Raw genomic sequence first — 19,473 nt, 5'->3', positions numbered from 1 at the left:
GTAAAAATTTATTTACATGGCACCTTTAAAGAGTCCACACCCTTACCCAGCCTACTCACACCCAGTCTTAATTGTATATCATAGGCCTTCATTGCAAACAATGAATAGACAACCATAACCAGAAAAATAATCACTCTTTTATGTAAACAATTTTTTAAGTATTCATTTCTTTTCTTATTTCATCTAATCCCATATACAGGGCTTATAAAAATATCAATAACAATATAGGTAGGCAATATTTGATATTGTATATACGCTAACTTAGATATTCTGTATCAAATAGACATCAAGTATATAGAAAACAATTATGAGCTATATTTATTTACTGCCGTTGATATGACCCATTATTTTATGTGTATGGCAAAAAAGTCTAAGTACCATTTTTGAGGAGATATAATCGTTGCCCTACCAGAAAGATTGAAAAAAATACATATGTGACACTCCATAGTCTATACCTTCATATATGAGCATCAGGAACATGAGAAACGTTGACTTGATATCAAAATAGCAGCCACAATCCAACAACAGTTGAACAATGTTGTCTACTGACATGTCGACCATGATTGATTTCGACAAACATGATCAAACAGAAGGCACTTTACGATCACGGAGTGAGAGACCGGTTTATCACTAACCCCAATAAAATAATCTTATACTCAATAACGGATTTCATAACTTTCCTCTTAATGTAACATTTCTTTAGTGTTGTCTCTTTCTCAGACCAACAGGCCACTTGAAGAGTGAGCACAGCTTTGCAACTGCCCTCTTACATCCATCACCTCTTCTTATCATCCTGACATATGCATAGACTTATAGGGAGGTGAGCTTTGATTGGCAGATGCAAATCTTCTGAACAGATAAAACCTGATGAGGCTGGTGAGGATTCCAGGAGTGTTTGGCACCTGGAACAAACACAGACAGGAAGAAGACACGTCATAAGGGCAGTATGGAGAGTGGCTGGTATTTCAATAAAGAATTAATGTTGAAGTCTGGGTCAATTCAGGTGCATGTTCTCTATGTCTTACCACAATGTAGTTGTCGTTCAGCTGGAGGCCGTACAGGACCCAGGAGGTGGAAGTGAAGAAGGTAGCTACAGTTAGAGGGAAGGACAAGCACTTGACATCACCTCGACGCACTATCTCAACCTGAAACAGAGGAGACAGCAACAGCCAGCTCAAAAATACAGTTTTAAACTGCTTTAATCCTTGCATCATAAGTAGGTAATCCTCTGTAAAGCAGACCACTTCAATTCTGTTTGTCCTGACTGGTCTGCAAGCTACAAAAGTTTGGTCTTGAAAGGGTGCATCGCCTGGATTAGGTCACAGCTTTGGTCTTTTCTAATAGCTCAATCCTCATCACAACCAAAGTATTTGCTAAGATGCAGAAAAACAAAAACACAATAAGCAATGAAGCTGTAAAATGAGAGGTCAGACTATCAGGCCTGTGGTGAACAAGCCAACAGGCAGGTTGATTATTTTTTAAGTAAAGTGAAATTGAAAATAAACCCACATGGAGTGGATGAAAGCAGCATAATAAGAATGTTTATACTCTTGCTCATTCAGTGTGTTCTGTGACTAATAGCGGTAAGTGCAAACGTGAAGATGCATAAAGTGTAAGGAAGAAAGAGAATGTAACTAAGGGGATGAGTCAGAGAATAACAGGAAGACCAATGAGAGAAAGAAAGGCAGGAAACTGTAGACTGGGGGTCACTCCAAGCTGCGAAGCAGATGGAGAGAAGGAGACAAACAGGATAGCAGACAGAGCAACAAGATGGCACAAAGAAACGAAGAAAACGGAACGAGCAGGGATTCATTTCTCCATTAGCAGTTGTCTGCACGTGCAGCACTGACATGAGGCGCTAAAGATACTGAGAGGAACAGATGCTGCCTGTTCAGTGATGCAGAAGGTTACAGGAGAAGCCTCAATGATCTGTTTACAGTTGATTCAATGTAATACAGTGACTACGGTAAGTTTTTAGAGACATATGGGATGGCATGAAACACATTTATGCCAAGAAAAAAGTACAACCAGTTTTAAGTTGAATTAATAAATCATTAATAAACCTGTGGGGCATAATTGTCCATTTTATTCTGAGTGCTCCAAAGCCTGAACAACGCACTTCAGCACTCTTGAGATAATGGACCTCGCACTATTAGTACAGCACTTGGAAGTGCAATCAGCTGCCATTGACTGGGTTTTAATGGGAGGAAACACAGCTTCGGTTTACACTTTGAGCTGAGCAATAACTCACTAATGTCAGTGCTCAACCTCTTGCATCAGACAGTGATAGGAATATGAATAATGAAGTGAACTCAAACTATTTCAAGAGAAAATCATGAGAACAGTCATACACTTTCTCTTGATTTTTCGAAATTACCAATGTGATGTTACAAATGTGTAACTAATATTTCAATGGTTGAAACTTTAAACCCTGTTTTAATGTTGTATTTACTGTAATTGAAAAGACAGGGAATGCTAAAGTTTAAAGTTTGTTCTGATAAGACCTGGTTGGGCACTTCCCTTTTGAGAGAAAGCGAAAACTGCATCATGTTTTATAGTTTTCTGCGTTTCATATCTCTTTTGTACAGAGATTTCTCCAGATTTTCAGGATCTTTAAATGAAATTATGCACTGTACATGATGACATCCTCAAATTCTTTGTATTCTTTTGCACATTGCTGAACCCATTTTCACCCAGTGTCTCAGAGAACGGTGAATCTGCTTGATTATCACTTCTGAGAGACTCACGACTCTTATACATACCCTTTTAAAACTCAGTCATGTTACTACCTGACAGGCTTTAACGGTTTGCTGTGAACAAATTCAAAATGAGGCATGATACACAAAACAATAATAGTTTTCAGTTTTTCAGATCAGATTTGCTGTCTTTGCACTATCTTCGAATTCATAAAGGCCTTGAGTGACTTGCAATGCATCAAATTTTTTTTAATCGACATTTAACGCAGTTCCATCCCTTATTGAAGTTGAGTTGTAGATTAGCCCTTATTGCCATAAAACTTAAACTAAATAGTTTCTTCATTATTTACTGACTTTAACTTTTATGGCTGTGTATGTGCATGCATGTAAGCTATACCAGGTCTATGAGTGGGGACATGTACATGCTGACTGTGACCACGCTGCAGGTGAGACCGAGCTGGCTGAGTCGAGTTTCTCCTTCAGGGAGGACTGTGGTGAAGTAGAACCAACCGCAGGCCAGCACCCCGCCTGCTACCAACGTCTGGGAGAACACCAGCCTCTAGATCACACAAAACACACACACATACATAAAACACACACACAAAAAACACAAAAACATTAAAGAAACACATATGCAGGATTCTGAAATTGATGTGCAAACAACTTCTTCAAATAAAGTCATGCATCCTCAGCTGACCTTTTGTTTTGTGTAGTAATGATACACGATAATATAGAGGATCTGCAGCAAGGCTCCTATTACATTGACCAGGATGATTGTCTGGTCTTTCTTCAGAACACCATAGTACAACCAGCCCAGGTTACTGTGGAAACAAGACAAGCATTGAGAGGAAAACAATGATCACGAAGAAAACACAACACAACCACACATACTTACTTAAGACACGTGGTGAGGAAAGGTAGAAACTGGATATTGTCAGCACTTTTGGACTCTTGCATCTTCTTTAGGTCGGTCCTAGAAATACACACACACACACGCACCAAACAAGCGGGTAAGTTAAAAATAAATGTCCCATATGTTCATGCATTCCTCAGCCAGACGACTTCATTACAGATGACAGGGAAGCAGAAAAACAAGAGGAACACGAAGAAAATCCACGAAATGCATTTGACTTCTTTCATGTTCTCTGCAGAAGTTTTAAACTAACACAAGGAACTAATAATGAAAGCGTGTCATAAATAAGAAACTGAACTTACAGTCCAGTCGAGAACATCCCGACTGTGAACACGATGCAGGCCCATGACAGAAGCTGCAAAGGATCCATAGACCGAGAGGAAATATCTAAATGACTATCCGCTTTTGTAAATGACATACAATGTGTCCTTTTAATTCAGGATGCCTTAATTTTGTTAAGTTAAAGATTAAATATGACTACGCTGTTACGCCCTCCTTCACCAACTGTATTTCCGTGTTTGCAATCAGTGTGCTTAGCATTTCTGCGCGCCGATTGGCTGTGAGATAGAAAGGGTGGGTTAACTCGGCCCAATAGGACGTTGAAACGTTGGTGGACGCCGCTCATTGCGTCATTACGTTGAAAAGTTTTTAGCGGGATCGAGGATGTCAGAGGGATATAGAGGAATGGTCCATTGTGTAAGAGTGGAAACGAGCAACAGAACACGATGACAATGAAACAAGAGGGCAGGCGAGAATTTGTATTTCATCATTTTTACATACACATACAGAGAGTCAGTTTTAAGCAACCTTTGTGTGGCATATTTTTGTAATAATGTATCAGAAGTTCTAGTGAAATCAATTTTCTGGTTTTGACTTCTTTTTGTTTGTTTGGTATGGTGATTATTTCAGGGTGTCTGCCAGGTCTTAAAAAGTATTAAAAGTTGATAAATCAATTGTGGGAAAATTAAGGCCCTTAAAAAGTATTTTATTGGTTTTCAAGCTTTGACTCCAAAAGTGTCCATGAATGTTTATTTCCCCCCTTGCGATTTTTATGAACTAATCTGAGACACCAGACAGACAATTCCATAAATCTGCCACAGAAATAGTCCATCTGTTTCAAAAATGTTTTCAGGGTCTGAACCTTCAAAAATAACCATACCTGGTGATTGGACGATCATTTTGCTCGTCAAACTCATCACAGACCAGCGTGAGGATCTGGAAAAAGCTTTAGCGTCTCAAAATATTTCTCTCTAGATCATAAGAGTTTCTCAAGCCTGCTGAGAAAATTTCTCTGACTTTTGATGGCCTGGGATCTTGGATTCTTACGATTGAGAGAAGGCTTCCCCCAGCTTCCCCTGATCTCAGTTGTTTTGGAACAAATTTTCTTTGTTAAAATAATCTTTTTACTGGATACAACGCAATGAGAAAAGGTATTTATCAATACAGTTACAGAGGGCTGTTGTTTGAGACGTGACAACAAGCAAAGTTGTAATTTTGTGAGGCGCAGGCTATATGTATTGCTAGCAGCCCAACATATCTGTAGGCTAATGTAACGACAAACTCAGTTCATACAGTAGTTTAGTAGCCATCCATATTTATTTTATGCAAGTTGGCATTAAATAACTGTTATATGTGGTAGTAATGGGAATGTCAATTAACCTGCCTTTTGTTTCATTTATTCTTTCAAGCTTTGTTCTTTCTCAGCTTATCTAATTTATGTTAAAATGAAAACTACAATCATCAAAGATTGGTTGCTAACAACAGCTTTAAGTTGCGATAAGGTCTTAAGACTTTTTGAAAGGTTTTTAAACAAGTCTTAAAAAGGTATTGAATTCAACCTCAGGATTTCAGCATATACCCTGTCCAATCTGTACTTTCCTACTTTATTGGCACCCTCCAGACCTCAGCCTGAATGACTGTTTTCTATATCAACACTCACTGTGTGGCAGGTGAATTTTTTTCCAATTCAGTTGTAAAGAAGATATTAACATCATAAGTTTGCCCAATTAAAGGTGCGGCTCACCTGACTGACAGGTCTGACACCCTGTAGCTGTTAGTGAGGAAGCTCAAAGCTCTCTTCATGAGTCAGAAATTCCAATATGGCCCCCACCAATAAACAGCTTTATTATTCTGTATCAGGGAAAGATGCATGACATCATGGAGACCAACACCATATATTACACAGTCTATTGGTATGTGTACCTGTCACTGTAATCTGTTGATTGGCCAAAAGTATTGTCACTTGTTCAACAATGATAAATGTCTCCAGCCTTCTCTCAAACAAAGCTTGCCTTCTTCTTGTGATACACAGCCACAAGCCAAGAAGAAAAAACACAAAATGCTGGATGTCCTCCATTGTTGCCCTTTGTTTATTGTGCTGGGCTTTTCTTCTTCATTGAATTTATTGGCAGTCCACACTGTGTTGCACTGCTATGCCACATTATTATGTAGCTGACAAAGGCTAATCCCTACTTGGGGAGTAAAGGTACACTTGGCAGTATAAACGCAAGCAAGATCTAGGTTTACAGTACCAAACTATGCTGACCCAAACTGGCTCTCTTTGCAGAGACATACCACAAATTGTTAATGCTCCTTTAAAGGAAGATGAGCAGAGAATATCCAGAATCTCTTCATTGAACATTTTGTAGCTGTTTCTTGTGGAAAATACAATTTTCATATTACTAGGCCCCTGAAATGATTTAAATGAAAGAGAGCAAAACTCTCACTCTGGTTGGGTCCACAATCTGCAACCTCAAATCGGTGGCTACAACAGAGCAATGCTTTGTTTGAAGGTTTTTTAATCCATCGACTGGACGACTGGTGTATGATATGTAGGAGGATGGTTGTGCTTTTCATACTCCATCAGCCATCTGCAGGTGCCCTCTTGAAGAAAAATATGCACTTGCTATTTCACAGAAAGAGGTGAGGACTCATACTTGAAATTGTAAATTAGAGCTTTAACTTTCTACAACTTTCCCATTTTTCCTGCAAAGTTCAGGTGAATTTAACCTTTACTAAAAAGTCCTCATTATCTTTATTTTTCTCACTCTCACCGCCCACCCTCTCATCACCGTAAAAGCTCTTTGCACAGAAACTTTTTTCTCTTAGAAAAACCTCTCAGACTTGACCTTTAACAACTGTCTTTGATGTATAATTTTCTCTCTTTGTCTGCTACATTTCTTTAAAGTCCGCACTGTGGCTTTGACATTTAATTTTTTTTCACTTAACTTTTTACATCCTTGTTTTTAATGCCATTTCTATAACGATGCTCAACAATTTAATCTTTATGGTTTATGCACTCGTCTGTGTGAAAATGTTTTCCAAGTAAGACAATTTGACTTTCTGTTAATGCTATGCAAGAACGATCCATCTCTGTCATCACGGAAATCTAGACAGTATTTGTTAAAGTTATTTTTTATGCATTCAAATGTTGAATAACCAAATGATATTGGAGACATTTAGACAGTTGTTGTTTCACAATGCACTTTTTGTCATCAGCAATGAAAGTTCTTGTATGTTGTTTTTAGTTACCTCTGTCCCTCTACATTGCAGAGGGCGATCTGCCCCGTTGTCTGCGTCTATCTGATGCCTCTGTGTACTCCAATTACCCTACATCAATGACCTGAGTCTGCGATTGGTATCATGCATTTAATAAACATTTGCACATTATTTTTATTGCATCAACCAACAAACAAGACAACACTATGGTAGTTGCTGCACTGGAGCCTGTCCTGCATTAACCTTCAGATACATGGGTGCTGCATTAGAGCATGACTTTTGAGGTGGTGAGATCATCTGCAGTGAATTTCAGCCGTGACGTACTGATGGAAAAACAAACAGGTCAGTTTTATGTTCATGTTTTGAACGTATATGTTGTATGGTTTTACAGGTAGTAGAGACTTTTAACAGTTTTCAGTCAGCTCAGGTTGTTCATCCATCCATCCACAGCGGAGGAACAGGGCAGTAAAAGAAAGGAGGAGTGAAAGACTGTAAGAGAGAGGAGGCGAGAGTGACACCTTCACACCTGGTTGTCAGTTTGCTTGTAGGCCTCCTTCATCGTCCCCCTCTCGGCTCTGGTGTTTGGTTTTCAGGCTGTGAAATCTAAGCCAGGCCAAGTCATGTCACCGGGGGATGAAAGACAGAGGGCAGAGACGAGGGGATGAGACAGAGGAGGTTAGGAAAGACCCGGGGGTGGAAATGTGGAGTGTGCGGGAGAGATTTCATCGGATAGCTTTGCAAAAATATTGTCTCATCCATCAAAATCTGAGTGACGTCAGTGGGATTCAAAGATCCAGAGGTATGTGCAAAAAACATTTCACAAGAGATAATAAAAGCCAGACAGATGTTCTTGTTTCATGACATCACATTTTTTATTTTACGAAAGTTTTTTCACATCTCAAAACACTTCCTTATAGTTTTCTCTATGTACAAATTTACATATAAACATTTTACAAAATAATACAAGTTAGTTTAACGAGGAAACAAATGAGTGAAAGAATTCCGGAGAGTTTGAGGTTTGACAAAATGCAAGAAGGATCACATCTGCACATTGGTCAGTGTACCACAGTGAAGACGAGACAGCAAAAGTGAGTGAATAACCATAAAACTGAAAAAAGCTCAGCTCCCCAAAAGCCTGGCTAGTTTGGACAGTATCTTTGATCAGTTGCTCTCAATGTTAGGACAGAAATAAATGACTTGTAAGAATGCAACAAACAATAAATAAATAAAGATTTCTCTGAGACAAAGGAAATCAGATGTAAATTTTTGAAAACCAAGATATGATAAATAAATATTCATCTTAAATTTCTAATTTGCATGATCAGAGCTGGGCAATGCATTTCAAGGCTTAAAGCCAAAAAAGAAGAGAGGACAGAAAAGACTGAGAGCTGGTAAAATGCATCTTAGTGAAGGTGACAGTGCTGTTTACAGGGAGCTGAGTGCTACACAACAACATGAGAAAAATCCTACAACATGTAAACTACTTTTCAGTAGCAGACAACATTTCCATAACACAGACATGATCATTTCTCCACGTGTTAAAGTTTGAAAAAAAGGGGTCGGAGATTTGGAGAACAATGCACTTCTGTACCAATGGTGTGGAGGGTTGAAACACAGGGTGACAAAGACAAAGTAATCCTCTTGTTTTTCTCTCTACAATTTTAATCCGTAGAGTATTTTGATCCATCTGCTTGAAGTTTTTGTTCATCATGGCTGGAGAAAAGCGTCCTATAATGAGAACTTCCATCCTCATTATCATGTCATTGAAAAAACAAACAAACTCGGAGGTCTTCTTCTTGGAACAATCCATGTCCCACAAACATACACACACACACACACACACACAGGCACACACACACACACACACACACACACACACTCACAAAATTGTCCATGCTTCTATAAAAAAATCTGTATAAAAAATCTCTGAGTGTCCATGGTCCCAATGACCAGCATTGAGTGAGCATTGTCTTTGTTGATGCTAGCCTTATTGCAGCATGAGCGCTAATAGGACTGGGATCATCGTGAAGAGGAGCGAAAAGGAGACCAGCTGTGCTCCTGAACTGCCGATACTCCTCTGCACGTTTGGCTCCATCACAGCAGGGTCATCTAGGGAAAGAAAAGGAGAAGGATTAAATTTCATTATTCCAGCTTTGTAAACACACCCAGCTGAGCTCCTCTCAGACGTGGGGCTGACCGCTGTGACTGTTATGTATCTGTCTGGGATTTTGTTTTGAAGAATCCTCACCTGCTGGGAGCCGGTTTGAAGGGTTGTGAACGCCTCCTAGAGCAGGAAACTTCACTTTTCCTCCATCAATGCCTTTTCCTGTCTCTTCAGCCTTGGTTTTATCTACATGGTTCTTTCCGGAGCCTTTGTGTCCCACAACATCAACTTTCAGCCGAAGACAGTCCTGACCATGGTGATGCATGGGCTTTGCTATGGAAAGACACATGTAAGGTAAAGGGTTAAAACGCAATACTAGTCAAAAACACAACAAGCTGCAAAACATACCCGTGTTTGTGATACTTACAGATATAGTAATAGCTTTCCCCCTGTCTGAACTCTTTTCCCAGGGTAAAGGGAGTATAACGCTGGAACTTCTCAGAGAACTTCTCAGGGACATGGGCAGCGAATGGCCGTGAGCACTCCCATCGGAGCTGGTCGAAAGAGTGTGGTTTGCACACCTCGTAGTCTTCTTTCTCCACCATGTAGAGCACGTAGCGCTCGGCTGCATGCGGTGACACCTCGCCGTGGGTGTAGTGGGGGCAGACGATGTCCAGATAGTCATTGATGCGCACTTCCACTGTGTAGTCATCCCACAAGAAGCTGCAGGGAGAAAGGAAGGAGGAGGAGGTTATTGACAGTGTTCTCAGAAAGCATGAATACATCGTATGAAGGAAAACATCGACCGTTATGATTTCGAACACGTGTTCCACACACACCCAGACAACTTGGCTCACACAACATGCGTGTCAAGAACAAAAGCGAGGCTTAATCGCACACACACACTTACTCACACAGGTTACCACACAGGTAAAGCTGCTTGGGTGGAATCCAGGAACCACGTGAGGCTGTTTTTGTTGTTTTGTTTTTGTAGTGTACTTGTGCAAACCCGTCACTGTGACAGATTTAGAAAGACACAGATCTTGCCTGACTTGTTCATTTTGTTTACGTACAAAAAATACTCCTTGAACCTCGTAAAGCCCCGCCACCCTCCCCAACCCACACCTTTTTTTCCGCCTTAACCAACGTTTTGCCTTCAGCAGAGATTTACTCCTCACCTGCTCGCACGAATATGAGTCTTTAAACGACAGATAATCACAAGGAAATCTATTTTCTCTGCTTTTGTGCCAGTCCACTTTTATGTTCGACTCTTTCTGTTGAGTATTTTCAAACTGTTGTCTTCACCTGGCTGTTTGATTATCAGTGCCAAGGCTCCTGACACTAATTTGTTGTCTCAATCCGTATCTCTGTCTCCTTCTTTCTCTCTGGTTTCTTCAAAGACAGAGGAGAGACAGTCAGACTGTCGCTCTCCTTCTCTCTTTTCATCTTTACCCTCCATTTAGTTTTATGACTCTTTTTCAGCCTCCCTGTCTCCTCTTTGCTCAAGTCCTAGACTTGTCCCCCTCCCCAGTGTCATCACAAAGTGTAGAGGTGGAGGTAGAAAAGCACATTTTTTCAAGACAGGATCCTTGAAAAAAATCAAAGGCAGTTTTTGGAAGTTATCCTAATATAAAACCTTAGTGTAAATTCAACATTTTTTTTAGCTGTCTTACTTTAAAAGATAAGAATCTGACAAAAGTATCTTTCCTTTCAATATCAGAAAGCAGATGTGTGTTTACTTTAAAGTGAAAACAGTTCAGGTAAGCAGCAACTTGAAACATGCAGTTAGCGAGCATGTTACTGCTACTAATGATGAATGATTGATATGTGTGTAGCTCCAATTACAACCTCAGGGGCCACCGGGCTCTAATCCTTAAATTAAATCTGTGTTTGAACTGAGTGACAGCCTGTTTTTTGTGTCTTGTGGTGAGTGAAAGTGACAGGAAAACAGCTTCTGTGTGTCTGCCGCTGTTTGTGTAATGAGTATGTGTGTGTGTACCCATCATCAAAGCTCGGGACGTGGTGGCTCTGCCCCCCCCTCTTGTTGTTGTGGCTCCAGTCAGGACCCCCTGGCCAAGTCACAGACACACAGGCTCCAAGCATGGGCCCCTAACCCCTCCTTCCTGCCCCCTGCATGTATGTGCGAGTGTGTGTATCAGTTAGTGCTAACCTACCTGTCAAAACATGCTTTGTTGGCCAGCACAGCTCTGTACTTGTTATCCAGCTAACACGCTAAACACCAGCCTCCACTCGCAACCACTGCTTTCTCTCTAAGAAAAGCTTCTTTGTAAGTGTGTCCCTTCCTGCGCAGGTGTGTGTGTGTGTCTTTGTTTGTGTGTGTTTGTGAGGGTAAGTGTTTCATTGAAAAGAGATGAACAGCCTGTAGCAGCCTAATTGGCTAAATAATCTTTACTCTCATCTTGTTCCTTTCTGCTTTGTTGTCTTTGAGTCAGACCGGTAATAAGAGAGTTGGAAAAAACAAGAAAGCTTGAAGTTCTTCAGTCGCTCCCTCTGAAGTGAAAGAGTCTGAATTGTATAGGGTACACTTTTTTTCCCCCACGGTGTGTCCTTAGAAACACAACTTGTCAAAAGCTAACAACAACAACAACAGACAGATTCTGTTGCTAATTTCATTCACGACTCGTGCTTTTAAGAAAACTCTGCTTTTATCCTGCTCATTTCCCCCTCCTCCTCATCCTCTCACATATTGGTCGGGCTAATTAAAAGCTGTTAGGGGTCTGGGGCCAACGTGTTCTCTAGAAAAAGAGGGGAGGAGGAATGAATAGGGTGTAATTATACCCGTACTCTCCCCAGAGACAGAGAGCCTGAAGGCTACAGGGCCCCCTGCAACCTCTGTGCCCTGTCCCCTACGGAGCTTTTACTGCTCTTACCGCCGTGAAATGCACAAAGATGACTGTGGGTATATTTCAATGGTTAAACAGTTGGATTCACTCTTATTTTTTCACTTTTCTTTGGATTTTGTTTTCTTCATATGTCTACAAGTCAAGGAGCAGTGACAACTTGAGCTCATTTTGCTTTTCTCTCTTGTTCTGGTGGAGGCCCTCTGCTCTTTCCCTGCGTCTCCTCTCGCCTCCTCTGGCTGACAGTTCTCAGGAGGGTGAGAGTCACATTAACGTGATATCTGTGAACGAGAACGAGGGCCAGGTGTAGACCTACTTTTCACACTGCTTCATCTTCCCGTGTGTGGATTTGTCTGTGTGTTGTTGTGTGTGTGTGCATGTTTTCACGGGAGAGGGATTCTCTGAAGACCTTTATTCAGGGCTTCTCATGCCGTGAGCTCATGAGCACATCTGTTTATCAAGGCCTCCTGAAGCCTCCTGTGTGTTTGGAGCTTGTGTGTGTGTGTGAGAGTGTGTGAGTGTGTTCTGCATGTGGCTGAGGTGCAGGTAAACAGGAAGGGTTGAAGGTGGTTGTAGGTCTTGCTCTGTGCCAGACAAAGGTCATTCCTCACTACTGAGCTACTCTAGCATTTGCGTCAAAAGACGAGGTGTGTGTGTGTCTGGTACAAAAGTGAAAGCAGGTGAGTTCTTCCACACTTTGCTTCCTCGTTTAAGCTTTGAAGTCTTGCTATTGTCCTTGCACTGCACTTCCACCTCTTCTCTTCTCTTCTCTTGTCTTTCCTCTTGCCATCCTTCTCTTTAACTTCACTCTTCTCCCCCCACTGACAACCCCGCTGTCCCCCATTTGTCCCCCGAGCCCTTACTGTTTTCCCTCAAACATCTGACACAGGAGCCCTTGTCTTCCTCCATCTCTCTGGGGAGGGGTTCAAACTGGCAGCCTGGGTCGCAGGGTTAGAGTTCAGGGTCGCAACTTCTCACACTAGGAGTTCTAGCATCTGAGTCAGCACTGAGGAGACTTGGTTCATACACACACACACACACACACACACACACACACACACACACACACACACACACACACACACACACACACACGGAGCAAGTCAGCAGTGAAACACTAAACAGATGCACCCACACACACCACCAGAACCATTTGCTCTGCAGGTAATCAGTGGTAAGTGTGCACACGCTGGAATGCCGCATCAGGGGGCTGTGGTTTGGACACTTTGACCGTGTTCCCACTCATCAAATTTCCACTCGCACTCTCCTTTACACTTTTACTTTGAGGTGCACACTTAATACCCTATTAATTTGCTGTGGTATGGCACATTCACACCTCCTTTCACACTGGCTGAGGAGCTGTCAGTGGGTCTAATGGGTTTAGCCGCTCACTAGTGGGATCCTCCATTAAAGCCAATCTAATATACACTGAAAAGTCTCTTTGTATTAGCTTCCAATGTAATCTACCTTCATTCTTCTTCCGTCTCATTGTGCTGTAATAAGAAACCCAGGAGGAATTCTTCCTCTACAAGGCACCGATGCAATCTCCTGTCTCGACTTGGATTATAAATCCAGCAAAACTCTCTGAGCTTACAGATGCATGCACAGCTTAGTTAAGACGCAGAGAGTCTCTCAAGCTCATTGCAGGAGTTTAAAATCGTCAGCACCGCCATTTCTCACTTATTCAATCCCAAAACTTTCCCCTCCCTTCATCCATCACTGTCCACTCTCTCCTCCCTCCGTCTGCCTCGTCTTTATTCTCCCAAACACCCATCCCCCCCTTCTCCCTCTTCTCTATTTTCTCCTGTCTCTTAACGCTGACATAATATACCAGCGCTCTTCATCCAGGCTAATTTCTCAACACAAATCCCTTTCTCTAGCTCACCCTTCTCTCACCCTGCGCCTCCCCCTCCGCCTCTGTGCCCCCTGAAATCTTTTCACCCGGCCTCCCTCTCTTTGTAGCCACCCCATTCTGTCTGTGATGAATAGAGGAAGGCCAAATGGTATCATGCTTGGTTTAATATGTTTGGGGGTCATGCAGAGTTAATCTGTGCTAGTGTCTGTCGGTCTTGGCAAGGGAGAAAGAGAGGGAACAAGTTCAGCAACTTCCAGAGCTCACATTAAATGTTTTACTCTACTTAGTATGAAAAAGTTGAATTAACAGAAACAAAAAAATAATCCTTAAGTCCATCTGACAGAAATTTATTGCTAATTTGGCCCTTGAGGGGGCGATAGTGGGCTGTAGAGTGGACATCAGTGCTAAAGTATGCCTGAAATGCTATGAATGAGCAGTGAACACATGCATGTCTGCCCACTCATACTACGATACTGCTTGGCCTCTCTGATGTTGGAGGCTGAGAGGTGCTCTGTCCTCCTCCGATGGAAAACTACTAGGGGCAAAAACAGAGGAAGGTCTGTGAGGAAAATAAAAGAGAGGGGGGTCTGATGTGGTGAGGGGAGGGGGAGGAAGTCTGGACCACAGATAAGGAGACGAGAGGAAGAGTGGGGAAAAAACAGAGGTGCATGCAGACGGACCTTCACTTGATGTATACGGCAGATTTGGAACTGAATGTCTCGTAAAAAATGTCCCATGATGCATGATTTTCTGCGTGTACATTTATAAGCCTTTTTTGTAAGAGGACTGTTACATCACAGGGGAACGTACACAATCCTCCCGATATTAAATGTGTAGGATGCCAAATGGAGATGTTCTGGATTTGAAATGGTTTATCTGATTTACATTGATCCTGTCGAGATTACGACAGCAATCATCTACTGTGAAATCTACAGGTTCATAACCTTACTTATATATACTGTAACAGTTACACAATAACCCACCTACCCAGATACACACAAACACACATACATACGTACCTACAGATGATAAAGGACTTAATGAAACAGACAGAAAGTTACATCACAGGCTCAAAGAGGCATAAATCTATAGAATGAAACCAGCAGGGTGATGCTGGACTGTCTGCAGGTCAGATGGTCAGATTACAAACATGTATAATCTACGCTGGTGTGTACGTGCTCTCATTCTGCTGGGATTAGAGACCCCTAGCCAGACGGGGCACAGACTGGGGAGGGGTAGATGGGGAGAGACACACAAAGACAGAGAGAAGGACGTAAATGTATAAAATTTAAAGACAGTAAAGAAGAAGAAGAAGAAGAAGGAGGAGGAGAAGGAGGAGAAAGAGGAGGAGGAGAAATGCACCCCAAATTCACCCTGGAGGCCACGAGCGCGTGCCGAGGCAGGTCCGGGCTGCTTTGGAGCCAGACACGGACAGGCAGGAGATAAACAGAATATTACATTACAAACTCCTGATAAGGATATTTGCACAGATACAGAGAGCTCAGGCTACTCAAGACGGATGAAAGCAGCCAAATAACACAGTGATAGCGGATATGAAGGAGGCGGTGTGTGTAGTGGCATCCAAATCTGAGCAGAAAAAAAGAGCTGAAGTGTGTTTAGGCAGAGAGAGAAAAAAAGAGGTAAGAAAGGAGGAGTCTCAGCTGTAAAGAGAGGAGAAAGGAGTGAGAACAGAGAGAGGAGCAAGCAGGTACTGTGAGAGAAACACACACTCACACAGCTGACAGAGTTTAGTATAGTAACAGCAGGCTGGAATGCCGGCTGTAGCTAATATTAACACCCGAGTTCTCCCTCTTGCCCCCCTTAGCAGTGTGTGTGTGTAAGTGTGTGAGTGAGTGACTCACACATTTATCACATCCCGGTAAGACTCTCTACGGTAAGGGCCACTCCTTGCTTTTTACACTGACGTTGCAGCACAAGTTTCGTACAATCTTAGACTTTAACAAAAACAAAAAAACTTCCTGTTAAAGCCGGTGAAGGGCAGCACAGGTTCAAACTCAACCTTTATTTCTTTCTCCTAAGCACACACATGCACTCACACACGCGCTTGTTACTCAGGCTCAGACACGTTGTGTAAAAAACAGGACTGGGCCGGACTGGGGGAAAAACACGTCTCCACACCTGTCATGTAAGAAAACTACACACACAAACACACAAACTCCGAGTACAAATCCTCACAGGACCTGAAGTACAGGATTAAGGCGTAATCATTCAGTCGCTTTGACAAGTTGGTGAAAAGAGGACACACTCGTGCATTCATTGTGTTTAGAGAAAACACACACACACACATCTCTGTAGTCCCTGAATGAATGAATGGACTGACTGCTGCCATCTGGTCACTGTCCTCCTCCACCTAAGACAAATCACTGCTGCTCACAATCCCTCCAAGAATCACTTAGCATCAATTATCTGCAAACCCTCTGATGGATTAGCATAAACCACCACACAGGTGACTGATTGATCACTGAGGGGAGTAGGATGGGGAGGCTAAAGCAGGTGGGTTCAGTCAAAGCAGAAAGGGAAAGCATGGGAGTAGAGACATGAGAGACAGAAGTAAAGGAGGGAGCGGGACAGAATGGGTGTCTGAGAATTAGGGATTATAGGGAAGCACTGAAGATTAGGCTGTGAAAAAATGTGGTGAAAAAAATATAATATGAGTTGCATGTGGAGGTCAGACGATTATGGTTTTATTTTTGCTTTCAGTCGCCGTGATCCTCTTTATTCAAGTTTCTGTTTGTCCCATGTAGTGGATGTCTGAGTCTGAGAGCAGCAGAGGAATGAAAGAGAAGTCACAGCTGAAGAGAAATGTGACAGATTGCAGGCATGAAGAAGATCAGGAAGGAACTGAGCTGTTTGTGTGTGGATGTGTGAAGTCCTTCCTGTTTTAGGGTCTATGTTAAGTCATACAGTAAAGGAGATTAGTGTTGTGTTGTGACTTTTTTGGGTTACACAACTTCCATTTAACTGCAGAAATAGTTTTTTGAGCTGGATTAAACTATTAGACCACCCTAGTCTGTTTTTTTTCTTTACTTTCTCGTCATTCAGCTAAAAATAGAAGCTTCAATTTCCGCCTTTATCCCCTTATGGAATAGTAGTCTGTGGTTGGTCACTTCAGTCTGTCTGCTCTGTTTCACCTGGGTTGAGTGCCCACTTTCAGTGAATGCAGTGACTCAGGTGTACGAGCCAGGTGGGTTGACTCACACATGGACTAGCCCATGACACAAACACTCCTCATGACGCGAGGACTTTTCCATCAGACTCCTTATCCAATTATCAGGACAATTGTTTTCCTTGTTGTAGGGCTCTTCTTTTTCTAAGCCCCGCGTCTATTGTCATCCTTAAAGGCCAATTAGAGAGCAGTGATGTAATCAAGACACGACTAAAAGGCCATAATGGCTCTTGCCCTTGTTGTGGATTTTAATCGACCGATGTGGAGGGGGACCGTCCTTCTGTGTCTGCTCGGGTATAAAATAATAATACTGTCTTTCAAGCATCGGGATCACTCGCTCCACGCTAAAAGCTCAATAAATCGCGCTGTGATATTGCGCGTCTGTCAAGCTCCATCGATCCATCTGAGTGGTCGGATTGCATTACATCTCTGACCTCAGAACTAAATAATCAGCAGTGAGTGCTTCTCTCACTCTGACACACACTTATTATCTCCATCCAGGCCAATGACACACTTCAACAAACTGGGAATAAATCTGATAATGAAATTAACCTACTGAATCATTGTCATTAATTGTCTTTCCATGACACAAACACAGGTGCAAACCACGCAGACAGCCCCACAGGCCAAGTTCATACTTGTCAGTCTATTTTCTACTATTAGACCAGTCTGTGTCTATGTGTTGCGGTTAAATATAGTGGTGAATCTGTCCATCTGTCTGGACATCTATGCGCTGCTGCATTTAAGTCTGGTCACAAGCCTGCAGGGCAAGTTTAAATGTGGTGTAGGACCCCCTTCAATGACCACAAAGGTGGACACAACAACAAGCAGAGTTGGGTTTTTTAAGAGCGTGGGCAGCCTTAGGGTTCATTTAACAGATGAAACAGAGGAGCAATACTTTGGGGGAAATTACCACCACGCACCCATTCAGACACAAGTGAAAATCACAGCCGCACATTCAGACCAATAAGACATCAATTACAACTTCTCACATCACACAACTTGCCGTGCTGCAGGCTCATGCACACGCACGCACAACCCAGGTCAGACGCGCTCCAAAGCACAAGAAAACACTTACAGTGGGTTCGAGCTGTTCCAGTAGACGCTGTGTCTCTCCGCAGACGCGAACCAAGCACCGATGCTCAGCGCCAAGCACACTAAACACACCAAATCCATCCTTCTTCTTGAGATGTCAGATGTCAGTGGACTCAAGCTGTCAGCGATGGCGTCAAAATCTCGAGTGTTGTAGAGGAGTGATGCACGTAAATACAAGCAAAGAAACGAAAGTGAGGATTTTGCGCTCCAAGCGTGGTTATCAAGAAATCAGTTCAACTCGCACCGTTTCAAGTCTGGTCTGAGTGTGTGAAGCGCTACTTCACTGTTTTGTCCGCGTGTGGCTCCGCCCCTCGACGTGTCTCCAGCCAATCGCAGTGAAGATAAGCATTGTTTCCCGCCCATGCCCTCTCCTCCCGCTCCTGCTCGCACTTTAGACCAAACAGACTCCACAACAACTTTACTACAGCTATGAGAACACGGTATAAGTGTAATAAACGAATAAAAGGCTGTTGGGGTAATAAAAAAAGAATTCATACTTAAAGGAGGTCAGAGGTTTTGAGTTAGTATGATATTGTTTGACCATGGCTTTTGATACTTGAGATGTATCCAGGGCTAAGATAATTTAATGCCTTAAAGCAATGGGCCATTTAATAATATTCATTGTGTAACACTGCTTATTGTTAGAGCTTTGTTGTTTTTAGTTTGTGTTTTTCTGATGTAATATTATCATGTGTTGCTGTATGATGCAAGGTTATAATAGTTTTGGATTTGTCATTATAGTTTAGTTGTATTTAGTTTTGACATTTTATTTTCCATTACAGTTTAGTTTTAATTAGTTTTAGAGCAGGCATTCTAATTTTTATTTAGTTTTGATTTTTGCAACAAAGCTTGGTTTTAGTTTAGTTTCAGTTTAGTTTCAGTTTTTTCATACCTTATTAACCAGGTGCAGGATTCAAAAAGGTCAGAGTAAATATTTTGTAACACTGTTTATTTTTAAGTCCAACATAGTGCTCACTGCTCAGTCAATGGTGATACTGAAATATTGGCTGCTGCCTTAAACACAAGAAAATAATATAAACTTGGTATAAAAAAATATAAGCATCAATTATATAAAATAATGTTAACATAAATTACATAAAAATATATTAACCTAAATTATAAAAAAAACAACATAATATGAGCTTCAATAAATAAAAACTTGGACTCTGTAACAATTAAACTTTTACAGATGCTCTGATTCATTGCTCCACTACGTTTCGTCGCAGCACAGCGCACAGCCAGTCAGTGCAGTAAACAAGCTCGT

At 41.9% G+C, this 19,473-nt stretch overlaps 2 protein-coding genes across 2 annotated transcripts; both read right to left on the bottom strand.

Annotated features, from left to right (window-relative positions):
• On the bottom strand, positions 1–4,137 carry slc50a1 (solute carrier family 50 member 1). The gene is made up of 6 exons (XM_074684245.1): positions 3,912–4,137; positions 3,592–3,669; positions 3,394–3,517; positions 3,094–3,255; positions 1,026–1,145; positions 1–902 (listed from the first exon to the last, which is right to left on the bottom strand). The coding sequence occupies exons 1-6, from the start codon at positions 4,025–4,027 to the stop codon at positions 789–791; spliced, it is 714 nt and encodes a 237-aa protein (XP_074540346.1). The 5' UTR covers positions 4,028–4,137; the 3' UTR covers positions 1–788.
• Positions 4,138–8,004: 3,867 nt separating this feature from the next.
• efna1b (ephrin-A1b) lies at positions 8,005–18,454 on the bottom strand. Its single transcript, XM_074684246.1, has 4 exons — positions 18,193–18,454; positions 9,639–9,934; positions 9,356–9,544; positions 8,005–9,216 (listed from the first exon to the last, which is right to left on the bottom strand). Exons 1-4 carry the CDS (start codon positions 18,288–18,290, stop codon positions 9,095–9,097), a joined length of 705 nt encoding a protein of 234 aa, XP_074540347.1. The 5' UTR covers positions 18,291–18,454; the 3' UTR covers positions 8,005–9,094.
• Between the last annotated feature and the right edge of the window lie 1,019 nt (positions 18,455–19,473).

Source organism: Halichoeres trimaculatus, unplaced genomic scaffold (genome assembly GCF_033239565.1).
Source record: "Halichoeres trimaculatus isolate MK-OKI-2021-1 unplaced genomic scaffold, fHalTri1.1 fHalTri1_scaffold_12, whole genome shotgun sequence".
In the NCBI taxonomy this organism is placed as follows: Eukaryota; Metazoa; Chordata; class Actinopteri; order Labriformes; family Labridae; genus Halichoeres; species Halichoeres trimaculatus.
Note: the sequence above shows the minus strand (reverse complement) of the source record. Positions and strands in the feature narration are given on the sequence as shown.